The 17,949-nt window shown below is 34.7% G+C and overlaps 1 protein-coding gene across 4 annotated transcripts in view; it reads right to left on the bottom strand.

Annotated features, from left to right (window-relative positions):
* Nucleotides 1-17,949, bottom strand: part of Wdr17 (WD repeat domain 17) — a 119,005-nt gene that overhangs the window by 65,032 nt on the left and 36,024 nt on the right. For all 4 annotated transcript variants that reach the window (XM_008847148.2, XM_008847151.3, XM_008847149.2 and 1 more), the window contains 5 exons: nucleotides 15,474-15,704; nucleotides 11,063-11,314; nucleotides 8,557-8,679; nucleotides 4,650-4,834; nucleotides 1,021-1,189 (listed from right to left, as the gene is read on the bottom strand). In XM_008847148.2, the coding sequence (XP_008845370.1) occupies nucleotides 1,021-1,189; nucleotides 4,650-4,834; nucleotides 8,557-8,679; nucleotides 11,063-11,314; nucleotides 15,474-15,704 (960 nt within the window). The remainder of the gene's footprint in view (nucleotides 1-1,020; nucleotides 1,190-4,649; nucleotides 4,835-8,556; nucleotides 8,680-11,062; nucleotides 11,315-15,473; nucleotides 15,705-17,949) is intronic.

Here is a 17,949-nt window from a genome sequence, read left to right as displayed (position 1 = left end):
TTACTTTTTTAAATTTTTATTGACTATTTGCAATTTTTATACAATATAATTTGATGGTATTTAGATATGCTTTCCTATCCTCATACTCCCTTACTGCTCCCTCCCAATTTAATGCACTGTATATATATATATATATATATATATATATATAAAATAAGGCCTATAGAGTCTAGTTTGTGTCTCCACTAGAGCCTAGTTAACATACTAAGAGTCCCATACTTGAAAGAGAATGTCTCTGCTCCTCCCAGTAGTCAGATGTTTCCACAATTTTCTGGTTTAAGCTTTCATGGGACTTGTGCCTGCAGTCACCATTGCAGTGAGTTCATATGAATAACTGACCAGATGTCTGGAAAACGATTTCCTTGTGGTCATCCAACACCTCCAGCTCTTATTTAGAAAACATTTTTGTTTTTATTTTCACACATCTGATGCACATGAACAAGTTCAAAAGAATTTAACATGTAAAATATGCTTTACCTATAAAGGTGTGGCTATACAAATGCAGCCACAATTAGAGAAGTCAAGATTATCTAGTTTATTATAGGTTTTCTATATGGCTGTCCTATTAATAGCCCAAGAATCAAAAGCATTTCTTTTTAAATATTTATTATTTTTGTTTCATATGTGTTAGTGTATTGCCTGCATGTGGGTAAGTGCACCTTTGTCATGCAATGCCCATGGAGATCAAAAGAGAGTGTTGGATCCCCTGGAACTGGAGTTACTGATGGTTGTTAACTGCTGTGTGGGAACTGAGAATGAAACCCAGGTCCTCTGGAAGAACAGCTAGTACTATTAAACACTGAGCCATCTCTCCAGCCCCAAGAATCAAAGTATTTCTGTAGATAGGCTATGCTTCAACTTCATACTCACAAAAGTTAAGGTGACCAAATGTTGGTAGTAATTTGCTTCTATGATCATTCATAACAAGATTAAATATGGAGAAGAAATTAATTCAAATGATAATAAAATTTAGGAAAGTCACCTGGTTTTACTTTGAATTTTAATAAAAAATATTCTTACCTGGAGCCCATGAAAGGGAAAAAATAACCCCTTCGTTTCCAGGAGAAGTATACACTGCTGTTAATGTGTTTATATCCCAGACTTTTATAGTGCCATCAAATGAAGCTGTAGCTAAAAGATTTGGATTATCAGGATTGAATTTGCAGTCAAATATAGTTTCCACATGTCCCTAGAATTGCATTATGAGAAAAATCACGTTATGGAGGAAAATATATTTTCATTTTATTTTTTAAATTTGAAACGTGTGTATTGCATTTACAACATTCCTATCCCTCCCTCTGCCCCCTCCAACTCTTGCCATGTCCCCCTTACTTCTCATATTCATAAATTCTTCTTTAGTTATTATCATTTATATACTGAGTCAATTTAATGTTGCTCATATACACATGTATTTAGGACTGACCACGTGGAATCGGATCAGAGAGCTCATCTCTGAATAAAACTGACCCTCCCTCTCTCAGCAGTAACTGATTGCCTGCAGCTCTCCTAATTGTTAATGAGAAATTTCTTAACAGATCAATTCTTTAAAACATGATAATTATTTCCATTATAGGGAGATTTATATTCTACCCATAGGACTTTCAAGTAGTATTTCATTAATACATGTATTTGAACACACATGTGTAAATTGACATTTAACCACATTTGCCCATGGAAATATCTATTAAAATCCAACGTGACTAAATAAAGTCACATTTTGTCTTCTTTCAAATACTGGGGAATGGAAGTTGAAACTCCTATTCAAAGTAGAAAAAAGATGGGATGACATGGAGGAGAGGGTTGTAGGAGGTGGATTTGATCAAAACATATTATATGCATTTATGAAATTCTCAAAGAATTTGAAAAAGTCATAATATGTTGGCCTGCATGGAAGGATTTAAAATCCAAGGACAGGGTTTTCTAATCATCCATTAATACAGTCAAGACAGAGAAGGGAGTACTTTAAAATTTATGGATTTCCACTAATCCTAGAAATCATAACATATGAAAGTAAATTGTCTCTCCTTTAAGTGAAGTTAGGAAAATCAATCTCAGGGTTTAGAGTGCTGGAAAGAAGAGAATGTTATGGCTATTGGTTTATGTGACTGTAACTGTTTGAGGCCATCATGTGCAATGTTAAGAACACATTTAAGGCAACAGCTTTCAGTTTGTGCTTTTTTTTTTTTTTTTTTTTTTTTTTTTTTTTTTGTCTTTTTTGAGACAGGGTCTCCCTGTAGGCCCATTTCCTGGAACTCACTATGTAGACCAGGCTGGACTTGAACTCACAGAGATCTGCCTGCCTCTGCCTCCTGAGTGCTGGGATTAAAGGTGTGCGCCACCACGCCTGTCCTAGTTTTTACACTTGTAAAGGTCATTTTACCACTATATTTTCAAATTTCAGCTTTGAAAATGTGAAAAATCAGAAAGAATCATATTTCTTCTGTTTTCTTCATGCCAAGAGAAAGTAGACGCGAAAGAGATATAGCATTTTTCTTAATATTAAAGATTTGTATGGAATGCTTTGATTCCCAATATGGCAACATTCTGAAATAGGGTTTCTAGATGCTAGGTGAATACTGAGGGTCTGACCTCAGCAGTAGATAAATTTGTTGGTATTACTGAGCAGTGGTAGAAATTTTAGGCGGTAAGGACTAGTGAGAGGCTATAGGCCTGGGTCCATGTGGAAAAAGCGTCTATCTTGCCCAGTCCTCACTGTGCACTCTCTCTTCTTCCTGGCTGTCACAAAAGGAGTAAGTCCCTTGCCAACTCTTTTCCCTACTGTGATGTTCTGCCTCAGCACAGGCCCACACCAATGAAACAAGGTGATTATCTAAAACCAGGAACCAAGATAAACCTTTCAAACTGTTTATCTTCTTTGTTTTACTACAGTAATGACTAACACGTAAAATAGGTACCAGAAGAAGGGCCATGGAGGCTTTGACTCAGACGGTGATTATCTAAAACCAGGAACCAAGATAAACCTTTCAAACTGTTTATCTTGTTTTTTTTTACTACAGTAATGACTAACACATAAAATAGGTACCAGAAGAAGGGCCATGGAGGCTTTGACTCAGACTTCAAATAAAGGTCTCAGAGTCCCACAGTGTGGGGCAGAGTTGTGGTCTTTGTGGGCAGCCCCTCCCCTGAAAGAGGCTAGGAAAGTAGAGCCTAAACTGCAATAGTCATCTCAGGAACATGGAATGTCTGCTAGATAAGCTGCAGGCAGAAAAGAAGTCCAGTGCAAGACAGTGGCCATCAGTACAACAGAGATGTAACTGCTAAGTCCTTTGAGAACCATATTACATCATCAAATGTGTCAAATGGCTGAAACGGAACTATGGGATCTAATGCTGGCCCTGCTGGGTTATTTTTGCTTTGGTTGCATCTCTCCTCTCAATACTCTTATTCTCCACCTTAGAATGGGAATGTTTATCTGTACTCATCTCACCATTGCATGTTGGAAGTTTGTAATGTATTTATTGGTATTTTTACAGGGGATGACAACTAAGAGTGACCGTGAATCTCAGAAGAGATTTGAATTTGTACTCTTGAGCAATGTTGGTGCTTTTGAGACATGGAGGCTCCTGGAATAAATACATTGTTTTTATTAATAATGGACACCAGTCTTTGGGGTTCAAAGGTAGAAAGTTATTGTGCTACATGTTCCTGCTGTGACATTCTCCTCACCACAGGCCCAGAAACAGTGGAGTCGGGTGATTATGGCTTGAGAACTCTAATAATATGAGCCCAAATAAACCTTTTTCCTTCAAGTCCTCTCAGGTGCTTTGTCACAGAAACAAACTTATATAATCCTTTCTAGGTGAGATCACAGGAAAGCAATGGACACTTAAGCATGCTAAATGATAGCTTAATCTAATTCAAACTGTGGAAAATATAGAAAGTTCTTTATAAGGTCTGAATTATGAGGAGAACACAATAAGTATTAATTGCAATGCAAATCACAATATTATTTGTCTTCATTTACACAAGAAAGCAATAAATGTTTTCTATGGACCAGGTACTATGTTAAGTAGTGGGGATACAGCACAGAATTGAATGAGGCAAAAATGGAAAACCATAATGAGGCTGTTTGCATCATAAAAACAGGCTTCATCGTCACAGGAACAGATTCATAGAATTATAGAATTATAATAATGATTAACAGAAACAAATCTTAGAAAATCTCCAATCTAATCTTCCTCAATTCACTAATAAAATGAGAACTCTAGAAATGCAGTGACAGGAGAGATTGATGTGTCATGCTTTCTAAAAGAATGTTCAATTCATTTTGCTTCCAAAAATATATTGCTATGAACTTTTTTCCTTTTTCTTTTTCACTCTTGTGCTGGTGGTTAGATTCTGGGCAAACACTGCACCAATGAAGCACACGACCAGCTCCTGCTATGAATTTTTTCACTGCATAAAATATAAGCTTAAGCAGATGTTAATACCTAAAATTTTAACTTTTAATATATGAAAATTTTTAAGAGTTTTGTCATTCTTTGTGTTTAAAAAATTGTTTCAACCAGGAAAAAGTCCATATATCATTACCTACAAAATAATTTTAACAATAGTAATATGCAGGCACAAGTAAAGATCACAAGTTCATACAAAATAAGCATTGTGCATAATAGAAAAATAGAACATACCAGTTCTCTAAGAAAATCCCATTTCTTTGCTCCCATGTCATAAAGCCCAACACCACCATCCAAGAAACAGCATACAACATGACCAGGAGGAAGAGAATATCCCTGATTCTGTTTCAAACTCGGGGGTGGAATTGCTTCGCTTGTTGAGGATGTGTAATGATTTTTGTTTGGAGACTGGACTGAAACTACAAGCAAGGAGGAAAACAGCAAGCACGTGTGTCAATAGCTTCCCTTTAGAACAAAACCGCAGAACTCAGTTTATAAAGATACTTCATTGTTTTGTTTGTTTCTAATTCCAAAATCTATGTCAACAAGCACAATTTCAACTCTATGAGCACACCTGCAAAACTGCCAAAAATGTGGAAATATAAGCCTAAAACTTGATGCTATGTTGACGAGGTATAGAGAGGTACAGACAGAGCAACATCGCTGAAAATTAGTGAGGAATCACAGTCTGTTGACAATATGTGGTTTACTGGTCCACAAATTAAAGCAAGGTGTGATTTTTTAAAAAAATATAATCTCTTTTCAAAAATACGGACATGGGGAAATGAAGAGATGGCTCAGCAGTTAAGAGCACTTGCTGTACTGTTATGAGACTGTAGTTTGAATCCCAGCAACCACGTAACAAACTGGGTGTCTCACAAAAACCTATAACCCCAACTCCAATGAATCTGCTGTCCTCTTCTGGCCTACACACACAGACATGCATTCACAAACACATACACTCACATGTCTGTCTACATACCGATTGTGCTGGTTAACTGTAGTTGTCAACTTGGCATGCCTGGAAAGAGGGAACCTCAATTGGGGAATTTTCTCCATTGGATTGGCCTGTGGGAATGTCTATTGAGATATTTTCTTGATTGTTGAGTGATATGGGAGGGCCCAGCCCACTGTGGGTAGTGCCATCCCTGGGCAGTTGGGCCTGGGTAATATAAGAAAGGAGACTGAGCACAGGCCAGGAGAGCAGCCAGTAAGCAGCATTCCTCTGTAGTATTTGCTTCAGTTAGTGTCACCAGGTTCTCGATTGAACTCCTGATCTGGCTTCCCTTGATAAAGGACTGATAAGCTGAAATAAACCATTTCCTCCCCATGTTGATTTTGGTCATGGTGTTTATCACAATGATAGAAAATAAAGTAGGATACAGATACACACACACATACACACACTCACAAATCAAAATTGCATTTCAAAACCAGACCTATTAGCTTCCCTTCTTCTCCATATACAGCCACATACATATATGATGTTTTACCTGTCAAAGTAAATAAGTCTATGTCACTAATTTCCAAGTGAGTAAAAACAATTGTTTTTTTTTTCAGATTTGATGCCATGCTAAATTATTAATCAATTGCTTATAATTACATACTGAAATATGCATAACATTATTCAGCATTTCATTTTTGTTTATAATATAAAAAGATCCTTGTTCAATTCATTATGAATATTGTTCATGTCTCTGAATCTGAGAATGACAGAAAGGCCAAACTCAAATGAGTGATTGCTAATAAAATAGGACGTTGGTAGCAATTAACTTGGTTTAACAAAATATAGCAGTCAGTCTGGGTAAATGCATGATACATGTTTTCCTGGTGTTTTAATTGTCATCATGGGTAGTCTTGACAAAATTTGTGCATCAATCTATTTATAATTCTGGTTATTTAGAATTAAGTATGTTTGCATTTTTAATTTTCATTATGGTTCTTACTCCACACTGTTATATTGGAAAAACTAGGGAATTAAAGCTGTAAGTCTAACAACAGACTATCTCAAAGATAAAAATGACAATATTAGTATATGTTTCTTTACATTTTGTGGTTTTATCTAATATCTATGAACACTTCTACAATAAGAAAATATTAAAGAAAAGAATCTAGGAGTTCTAAATACTTCCATTATGGTTCTTACTCCACACTGTTATATTGGAAAAACTAGGGAATTAAAGCTGTAAGTCTAACAACAGACTATCTCAAAGATAAAAATGACAATATTAGTATATGTTTCTTTACATTTTGTGGTTTTATCTAATATCTATGAACACTTCTACAATAAGAAAATATTAAAGAAAAGAATCTAGGAGTTCTAAATACTTCCAGGATACGAAAATTCACAGTCACCAAATAGTAATGCTAACAAAGAAAAGCACATGTAACTAATATGCCAGTCTTTAATGTATCATTCACCAGTCTAGATGTGTCTAAAGCTTCAAAGTTCCATGTTAGAATCCAAGAGAAAGGCAAAATTACAGAAAGGCTCAGAGCTCAAATACAGTGGTTTCCAACTATTTATCAATAATGCTCACTAAACTGGATGAAAAAACAAGCAATATTAATTTGAATGGCATCATTAATTAGTTAGAGTTTTATGAGGAGAAACAGATCAGTAAGAAGAAATTGATTATCCTTAATGTTTTTATAATGTGTATATGTGTGTGTGTATGTACATGTGTATATGCTACATGTGTGCAGGTACCCACAGAGGCCAGAAGAGGGTGTCAGATCCTCTAAAGCTGAAGTTACAGGCAGTTGTGAGGCACCTGATATGAGTTCTGGGAACTAAACTACAGTTCTCTGGAAAAACAGCAAATGCTCTTAATCACTAAGTCATCTCTCCAGCATCAAACCCAGAATTTTTAAATCAAAATGGTCCTTAGCCTACATGTTTTAGATCCACACAACATAAACACAATCACCTATGGATACTAGTCATGAGTGATCTAATAGAAAATAAATTTTTCTCTTGCTTTTAATAAAATTTTATTCAAAACTTCCCCCAAAGTTCCTTTTTCAATTAGAAATGTGTTTAATTATTTTTCTTAAATTACAGAATTGCAGTAGTGAGATACAACATTACAGCAATGCCTGAATAAGGATGGATGGACTGATTCTTAGCACACATTTGAAACAAAAGTAGGATCCAAACTATTCTGAGAACTTGTTTCTTCAGATATCTCCCCTACAAAGGCCTTGGATTCTCTATACTGAAACCGTATATCCAGCATGAAGTGGAGAAAGGAAAGAGGAACTGTCTTTTCAGAGAATTATATCCTTTCTGACCCCTACTGATATACAACAGCACAAAAAACCACAAACAGATGACATCAATCTAATCCCACCCATTGTTTACAACATAAATGGGATAATTTGATGCATCTAAGGAATATTCTGCTGCTTGTAGCTCTTGATTATTTACATAACATACATGCACACATAGTACATTATTCAGGGTAAAAGGCAAGTAAGGATCATGAGGGATTAAATCTATATCTTTAGATTACAAGAGGAGCCCTAGGCCTAGTAAACTTGCTTACACTGTAAACATGCTCAGATAATGTCCTAGAAGTCATTCCCACACAGAATTATTGAATGGTAATCAGAAAAAAATGCAGAAAAACAAAAGAAACAAATGAAGAAATTAAATAATATTCAAAATTCTGACTATAAATTCAGAGACAACTGATAGCCAAAAATAAAACATTGATTCTAGATTCTATAATTTGAGCATTTAGTAATATTTTAAAACTTTCTTTGCTATAAACTATGTAGCTTATAAATGAGTTATATTTAAGACGTAAGTTTTCCCAATCAGACCAGTTTTATTTAATCCATCAATCTTGACAGTTCTCATCATTATCATTGTTTTATTTTCCTCACAGACATAACTGACATCATCTGAAAATTATCATTCAAAGGCATTTTACATATGTAAGTTGGCTCTAAACATTTTTATTTTAGGAATATTAGTTATTCTCTGATGGGTTCTTTGTATGTATATTATCAAGGCATTTTTTAAAAAAAAACACATTTCAATAGCAAATGATCTTGAATAAATTCATATTACTATTTGTCACTTTATTGGCAGAAAATATGATATTTTGAAATACTAAAATGTATTTTTACTTACATTTTTTCTTTGGAGGAGAATTAAGTACATGTAAGCAGTGAAATCCCATTTTCTTTAATTTAAAATTATCAATTGGTGTTGTTCTTGAAACATTCCAAATTCGTAAAACACCCACTTGAGAATCTAGTCAGATCATCAGAAATGCAAATGTTAAAAAAATTGTCTGAGACTAAATTTCCCATTATAGAAATGGCAACAAATACTTCAAGTTATCAGACGTTCAGCAGTAATCATTGATATTCTCTACATGTTAATGAAACAAAGAAATTCCTGAGGTGCTGCTCAGCTTTTGACGCTTTGGCGTGTTTATTTTTATTTTCATTATTCTATTACAAGCCCTCTCATGGGATTAGAAACTGAGACCACCCTAGCAGCTTCCCATGTGAAAGTCTTTATAACAATAGTGATCACAAGGACACTCTATCAACATACACTTACTCTAAGAAAATGTCAGGCAAAAGAAACTATTCCCTTCTAACAATAAGCAATCCCTCCTATACTGATGAATCTGTCAACTTCTCATTGTCCATTTTCAGTCAAATATGTCAAATTCCTTCTCTCCCCTAAATCCCTCTTTGATAGCTGTCTTGGAGAATAGTCTGGCCTTGTCTCAAATAATCAAACATATAATCTCCAAATGACCCATCAATTTCATATCAAGTACTTATGAATCAACAGAATTCTATGTCCACACAAGCAGTTATACATCAGTGCTCAACAATATTATTCATAATAGCATAAAAATACTAACAGAATAAATATCTGTAAATGATAAAATCTGGCAAATCCTATAATGGAATATTATCATCCACAGAAAGGACTATATAAGTGATTCATGCTAAAACACAGACGAGTTTTGAAAACACTATACTAAGTGAAAGAGCACAACACAAAAGACCATGTTTGGAATGATTCCATGAAACATCCAAGGAGGCAATTTGGAAACAAAAAGTAGGTTGGCAGTTCCTGCATGCGCATGTCCTTTCCAGGGGCTGAGGAACAGGAATAGTAGAAGTTGGTTATTAACAGAGTTTGGAGAGAAATTATGAGATATTCAAATTAGATGATGGTGTTGGCTGTAAAATTTTGTGAATGCACAAGAAACCACTAAGCTGAACCATACATACATACATACATACATACACACACACATACACATATATAATATATAATAAAGTTCATGATATTGGGCAGGAGGTAGTAGGAGATGCAAATGGGGCAGGAAATCTAAATTCAGTTAAAATATATTGTATGAAATAAATGTTTAATGTCTACCATTCATTAAATCCCATTAATTTAAGGGCTATTAAGATACATAAATTAGGAACCCATTTGTTTTTGTGTTTCAATAAATATCAAATAAGTAAAGAATTCCACTAAAAATTGAAATGAAAAACAATATTATTTTATGCTAAGTAAATACAATTTTTAGGGGATAGAGAGATTTCTCAGTGGTTGAGAAACAGCTGTCTTGCAGAGGACACAGGTTCAGTTCCCAGCACCTTTATGGCAGCTAACAACTGTCTGTAACTCCAGTTCCAGCGGATCTGACGCCCTCCTCTGACCTCCATGGACATTGCAGGATGCAGGTGCAATTACATTCATTCAGGCAATATCATGGTGAAATAGATTATGAAGCAATTGTTAAGCTTTCAGATGGCTTTAATGGAGCAGACCTGAGAAATGTCTGTACTGCAGCAGGTATGTTTGCAATTTGTGCTGATCATGACTTTGTAGTTCAGGAAAGCTTCATGAAAGCAGTTAGAAAAGTTGCTGATTCAAGAAGCTACAGTTTAAATTGGACTACAAACCTATGTAATTTACTATGAAGTTTTGATGACTGCATCACAGACATTGGTTTAATGTAAAAATAAAAGAAAATAATGTAAAAATAAATGAATAAAGTATTTTTAAGTGTAGTTTTCATCCAGCAGCTGAGTATGTTCTTTCTTCAAAGCCCTCTCTCTCTGAATCTAATTAAATTCCTAAGTTCTCCCAATTCCCAGACTTCATCATTACTTACCTTGGCAACTTCTCCAGGAAGGAGCAAGCATCCTTTGAACCCATGGAATTAAATACTATTTTCATTTTTAACCTAGGTTGAAAACATTTAGGACCACCTTAGCATGCCTGGTGATAAGATGTCAAAATTATTAGTGAGGGTAATGGGATTCCTATCTGAGCAAGTTTTTCTAGACAGTACCTTCCTTCACTAAGTTCTTGTATCTGAAATTCAACTATTTGTCATTTGTGCACATATAAACAAGGCACATGTGCACATACAGTATACTACAATGTATTTCCATAAACAGGGAACACTGTGATTTAACTGCATTTTAATTTCTAATTCCAATGACATGCTATGTATATTAGGCATGTATTATAATAAGTATTTGAGATGTTAATTAATAAGATTCACAAAAATTAACCAAGTACAGTTTCTTTAGTTCATTTAAAGAATGAATATACATGTATTTGAAACTTTGGGGAGTATGGATACAGTTACCTCCAGTTATAAACATGCCAGGAGCACTCGGAACCCAGGCTAAGCACTGCACAGACACTGCTGCGCTGGGAAAATTGAACGTTGTTATGCAATAAACTGATTCAGAATCCACTAGACGAATTCCATAGTGCAAATTAGCCACAAGAAGATAATCAGTGGATAGTGGGTCCCACTCTAGGGCTGTAACTGGATCCTCTTCATCTGTTCCTTCAAGAGATTCGGGCCTCAGAACATGCTTCTGATTTTTATTACCTATTTCATACAAAGAAAATTATTTTTTAAAAAAGTCTTAAAAGGTCATTAACTTGTTTTCTTCTTATATGTCACCTATCTTTGAGAGTTTATCAAAATGACTCTGAAATTCTTATGTAGAAGCCATAATTGACATATGAATGAAGGAGATTAGACTGTCCTAATGAAGAAAATCAGTTAACTCCTTTGCTTTGACAATCGGTGGTGCTTTAAGTATTCCTCCTATTTGTTACTGAAAAACTGTAAGAATAAAAAGATATGCTTGATCTTATCAGCAAGGAATTCCACGTATTTATGACAGCACAGGAAGAAAGAAGTGCTTAAGAACTGTAGACTATAAATTGCGATTAAAAGGATAGACATTGGAGCTCTCTGCTTAGGTGCACATCCAGGTTCCACCACTTACTAACTTTGTGCCCCTGGGCAAGGCACAGAATCTCCATGTGCCTAAGTTTCTTTGGTTTTGTAAGAGAGGAATTAATATTTATTTCACAGAGCTTTGAAAAAGGTTACAGGAGTAGTTCATTAAAGTGCTTAGAACAGTGAGGCGTATTATATACAACATTATTAGTATTTACAAATAATTCTCGGTCGACAGTTGCCATGATTCATACCTGAAAGTCTAAACAGATGATAGGTAGATAGATGAAAGATAGAGATAGATGATAGATATAGATAGGTAGATGATAGATAGATAGATAGATGATAGATGAAAAATAGATGATTGATAGATAGATGATGATAGGTAGATGATAGATAATATAGATTAGACAGATAGATGATAGATGATAGATAGATGATAGACAGATAGATGATAGATAGAAAGAAAGACAGATAATAAATAGATGATAGGTAAATGAAATAAAGGATTATCACACAATCCTTTTTGTTGTCACAAACTAAATATATAGCTAGTGACAATGAGTAAACAAGTATTACTGATGAATCACTTGGGAACTATACTGAACAATTCCTTTCATTCTCAAAAGAGAAGCAATGATGCAATAAATGTAGACACTACAAACTTACAAAAAGTATATATCAGTCTTAAGTACTATGAACTTCAAAGGATATTTTTTTAAACACACTGTTACAGGCAGTTGGGAGATGGCTCAGGGGTAAAGTACTTGCATTGCAAGAATGAGGACCTGCATTTAACTCCTAGAAACCACGAAAAATGCTGAGCATGATGCCACATGCTTAGAATCCCAGCATTGTGGAAGCAGAGACGGGTAAAATCCTGGAGATTATTGGCCAGCCAATTTAGCCTAATGGGCAAGGTCTAAGCCAATGAGACACCTGTTCCAAAACTAAAGGGGACAAAAGTATTGAAGAATGATACACGGGAATGTCCACTGTCCTTCATACATACATGTGTACATGCACCTCCACACACATGTGTATCTGCACATGCAAAAATGCATACATAAACACACATGTGAAAGATATCATCGCTCTTGTCTGTGGGACAGTTCAATTACTGAAAGCCTGAGGACCCGAGTTTGTTCCACAGAATCCAATTAAACAAGCTGGGCAAGGGGGCACCTGCTTATTTGTAATCCCAGCACTAGTGAGGTAGAGGTAGGCAGATTCCTGGGGTTGGAGCCAGTCAGCCCAGCTTAATGGGCAAGCTTCAGGCCAATGAGAGGACCTTTCTTGAACGAAAGGACAATGGTACTGAGGGACAACACCCAAGATGTGTTCTTTCTTTCTCTCTCTCTCCCTCCCCCATACTTACGTACATAGGCTCTCTCTCTCTCTCTCTCTCTCTCTCTCTCTCTCTCTCCCTCCCCCATACTTACGTACGTAGGAACACAGACTTCCATATTGGGGAAGAGCAATTAAGTAGGATGCCTCATATTGACTTTTGACCACCATATGCAGGTGGGGACCTGCACACACACACACACACACACACACACACACACACACACACACCATACCCTGGAAGAAAGATTTGTTTGTCTTTTCTTTAGCAAAATAGCTAAATTGGTATTTGAGATGGTAAAAAGAGATGCACATAATAACGATAAAGTTGAAGAAGGTAATAAATGACATATTAGCTTAAAAATTTATTAGCTGTTTCTTAAGTAATTTACGTATTTGCTAGTACCAGTTAAATTTTGTGGTTTTTAAAATAGTCCGGCAGGTAAAAAATCAAAATAACATCAAAACAAAGTAGGAGAATTTAGGATGTGAATATTATCAGCCTGTTGTTATCTATAACTTTCAAATTGAGAAACAAACAATTAGGTTATCCCCGAAAAAAAAGAAAAAGAAACAAAAATAACAAAAACCAAAAATGCAAAGGCCAAAACCTCACATTGTTTTTAGTAAGTTTATGATTTTGTGTTGGGCCTCATTAATAGCTACCGTCAGCCAAATGTAGACACATGCAGACCACAGGCCTTGGGTGGACGTGGCTGAATCATCCTGTTTTAAATTCCCATGCTTATAGTCAAAACAAGAGCTATATTAATCACCTATTTTCTGTTTTCAGTTCTGATATTTTTATTGTGAAAGTAAAAAAGAAACCATATATCTATAAATTTTTGTAGCCAGTTATCCAAAAAGTATATAGGTTATTAACGTTATGCTTTATTTTACAAAATCAAGGCTTCATTTGTTGTCAGATATGGAGTGAAGCAAATGTTTGACAACTTCTGTATTAAAAACAAATAGTAGGGCAAGGAAAAGTGGGATTGAAAAGTTGAGAGTAATATATAAATAGTCATGCAGCTGTTAAAATTTTGACTTTGAGACTAGATGACTAGATAAAAAAAGTAAAGAAACCATGCAATGTTAGACAATTCACAATGTTCACAGGAAACAAAATAAAAAGAACAAAATACATTAGTTGGAAAGCTTTTCCAATTCAAATTTTTAATTAATTTCAGAAAAATTGAATGCAAGATACTTTGTAAAAGGTTAATCTTGTTTTAAAAGAGTGATTTTTATCCATTTAGTCAATAATCACATCTACCAACAAATTCCAGATGGCTGAAAAGATGTATTGTGATTCCCAAAGTGAACAGTATTTATTTATGAGATGAGAGCAACTAAGGTAATCTTTAGTGTTTTTAATCATGTTTTATTATTGCCTAAAGTTTAAAAATGAATATAAATGAATTATCAGGCTCTTTCATTCAATAAAATTAATTAACTAGTAGGAGTTCAAAGATTTATCATTCTTTTCTCTGCAAGGTATAAAGGCATTGACAAAGAACTGTGGCATCAAAATAGGTTCTTATTTTCCTTTTTTATTTTATGTGTATGAGCATATTGCCTTTGTGTATATAAATTGTGTGTAAGTACACCTGTATGATGCAATGCTAATGGAAGACAGAAGAGGGTATTAGATTACCTGGAACTGGAGTCATGGGCAGTTGTTACCTGCCATGTGGGTGCTGGGAATCCAACCTGGGTCCTCTACAAGCGCAGCCAGTGCTCTTAACCACTGAGCCAATCTCTCCAGCCCCACGACAGGGTCTGTATCAAGAGAATATCTTGTGGGGCAGTACTAAAAGCCATTATATCTCCCAGCTATAAATTCTTATTCCTTTGAGTTATTTTCTTAGTAAATATGCAGATAGAAAGAATTGATGTGAAAATTCCAAGCAATGAACAAATGATGGATTTAGGTTAATTCAAAGAACAAACTGCACACTTGAGCTGAACATTATTATAATGCCTACAATTAAAAGTTACTTCAGATGAACTCTTGGAATCAGCACAATCATGAATAACAGTTTAACAATTTTTATGCTTAAATTAAAATTTTGTAATGTTGGACTTTTAAGCATTGCTATAATTTGGATTTGGAGTGTCCTCCAAAGGCTCAGGTATTGAAGGTTTGGTCCACAGCTTGTGGGATGTGGTGGAGCCTTTAAAAGGCAGAATGCAAGGGAGACCCTGTCTCAAAAAGACAAAAAAAAAAAAAAAAAAAAAAAAAGCAGAGCAGGTTACAATCCCACAGCTCAACACAGCTCAAAGTAGTGAGAACAATTGGTCAGAGACTGAAATCTCCCATACCCAGACTGTGAACCAAAATAAGCTTTTCTTTTTTTTTTTAAGCTATTTAATATCAGACTAAAGCATGCATGTGAATAAGAACAGATATTTGCTAAGAAAAATATAAGCGAGCTGATCAATTACTTACCAGGCTGAAAAACTGATATACTTCCATCGGCGTGACCAAATACAATTTTCCCCTTTTTTTGGGTATGCCATCTAAACATGCAGATATCTGACACAAAACTATGAGCGTCTTTGTGTAGAGATACTCCACTGTCTGGTCCTGAGATGGTCCAAATGAACAGAGGACCTTTCTGGGAAACAAATGCCACAGCATCATCTCTGTTCCAACACCAGCTGAGACAGGCAGGGATTTCTGGAAAAAAAAAAAAAAAAAAAAAAAAAACAGATACACAATAAAATGGTGGTTATAAGATTTGTAAAATTATGTGCTGTTTGCACTGTAGATTTATAAAGTAAATTAAAATACAAGAATTATTTCATTTTTTAAAAAGTCACCTTCTTACTTGGGAACCGGACTCACAAGATAAACTTAAGGACTACAGTAAATACAGTAGAGAATATCAATTGGACTCCTCCAACAATATTCAGAAATAGGTAGGGTTACTGAAAATGTGATTTTTTTTTGAAAGCTGGTGACAATTTACTTTTTATCAGTAGCATAAACCTAATACTTATTTTCCTCTAGATGGATTGTTTACTAGGGACAAAAAGAGGAATGAAATGAAAAATACACAGGTCAAATGCCACATGTGGGAGTGGAAAAATTCAATTACTACCACTTTCGCCTTTGCTTAAAGCGAATTACTAATCAGATGAGTCTAAAATATCTCAAGAAGGAATATTTAAACTAAAAATGTTCTCAATTTTTAAATACAGTATCAAAGCTTTCCTTCTTCAAATTAGGAATATGTTTAGAAATAGCATGGGAAATGCTATTTCCCTTGCTATAATCCCTTGGAAAAGTTCAAAGGGAAAAGATATAAAATTTACCCATTACCACATCATTTAATTTTTCTACAAACGTTAATGAGAAAGTCCTTTTAATTGTATATCCAGTGGCACGGGATAGTGTGGCTCATTAACTAGAGATGCCTCCTTTCACAAACAGATTAGATATACACAGGATCTGATGGTTATTACTTGACAAAGCTAGGTAACAATACGTTGTATAAACAATACTGCTGAATCAGCATTTAAGTTTTATTAGTCAAACACGGGTTGAAAAAGAGTCGTGTTGTGGCTTCATGAGAGCAATTTTTTGAAGCAATTTAAATTTATTTATTTTGAAATGCAAATTGAATTTTAAGCAGTTTCTTGTGCAATTTTTAAAAAATATCTTATTTATTATTATGCTTATTTTATGTTATGAGTGTATTGCCTGCAGGTGCGTAAGTTCACCTGTGTCATGTAATGCCCATGGAGGTCAGAAGAAGGCTTCAGATTCCCTGGAACTGGAGTTACAGAGGGTTGTTAGCCACCACGTGAGTGCTGGGAATCCAACCTGGGTCCTCTGCAACAGCAGTCAGTGCTCTCAAGAGCTGAGCCATCACTCCAGCCCCGTTTCTTGCGCAGTTTAAGATTATCCACACAAATGGGCTGGAAAGAAGGCTCAGCAGTTAAAAGCATTGACTGCTCGTGGGGAGAACTCTGGTTCGATTCCCGCAGCTAACAACTATCCATAACTCCATTTCCAGGGGATCCAATGTCCTCTTCCGACCTCCGGAGGTATTGCAGGACACGGGTGCACTTACATGCATGCAGGCAATACACTCATACATATAAAAAACAAATAAAATTTAAAAGAAAAGATTACTCACACAAAAAATGTAGCTAAAGTATTGGGAAAATGTATTTTTTAACATAACACTGGAGTCATATGTAGACTTTTAACTGGCAGGGAAACAGGTTCAGAAAACATGGGGAGATATGAAAAATCTTGGCTGAAGTTACAAATGACTGCTTATATATAATTGTTTATATATCAGAAGGAATTTAGATTTTTCTCACTGATGTATGAAAAACCAAAAGAAAAGCTACTAACTATATTAATAAAAATTCACTGTTAGTTTTACTCTAAAAGTATTTTTCTCAGATGTTAGAGCAAACTTTGCTCACTGCCTAGTAACTGATTATTGTTGTGATAAACGTTCTACATGAATTTAAAAATAAAATTCACTTTTTGCAGTTGAAAAGTAATTACAAAAATACTTTAAAATTATAGTTGAGTAACAAAACAAAACAATGTAGTTTATGGATTGTTTTGTCATTTTAATGACCCAAATTGAAAATATACTATATACAGTAAATATTGCTAAAAGTTCCAAAAGCATTATTATTATTATTTAAGAAAATCTTAAGATAAATGTGTATGAATTGCCAATATTGTGACTACATGTTAAATTTTGAACAAAAGTAAACTATTTTAATGGTAATCTGTCAGTTTTCTATTTAAAAGTTATTTTTATTATTATTAAAGAAACTGAATATGGACATTATATCTAAAAAAAAAAAAAACCTTACAAGATAATTATTAATCAACAAACTACACTTGATACTCAAAACTAAAGTGAATCATTATAATATTATAATAAAATGAT

The sequence above is a fragment of the Nannospalax galili genome, unplaced genomic scaffold (assembly GCF_000622305.1).
Source record: "Nannospalax galili isolate Female #2095 unplaced genomic scaffold, S.galili_v1.0 scaffold461, whole genome shotgun sequence".
NCBI classification, from domain to species: domain Eukaryota; kingdom Metazoa; phylum Chordata; class Mammalia; order Rodentia; family Spalacidae; genus Nannospalax; species Nannospalax galili.
Note: the sequence above shows the minus strand (reverse complement) of the source record. Positions and strands in the feature narration are given on the sequence as shown.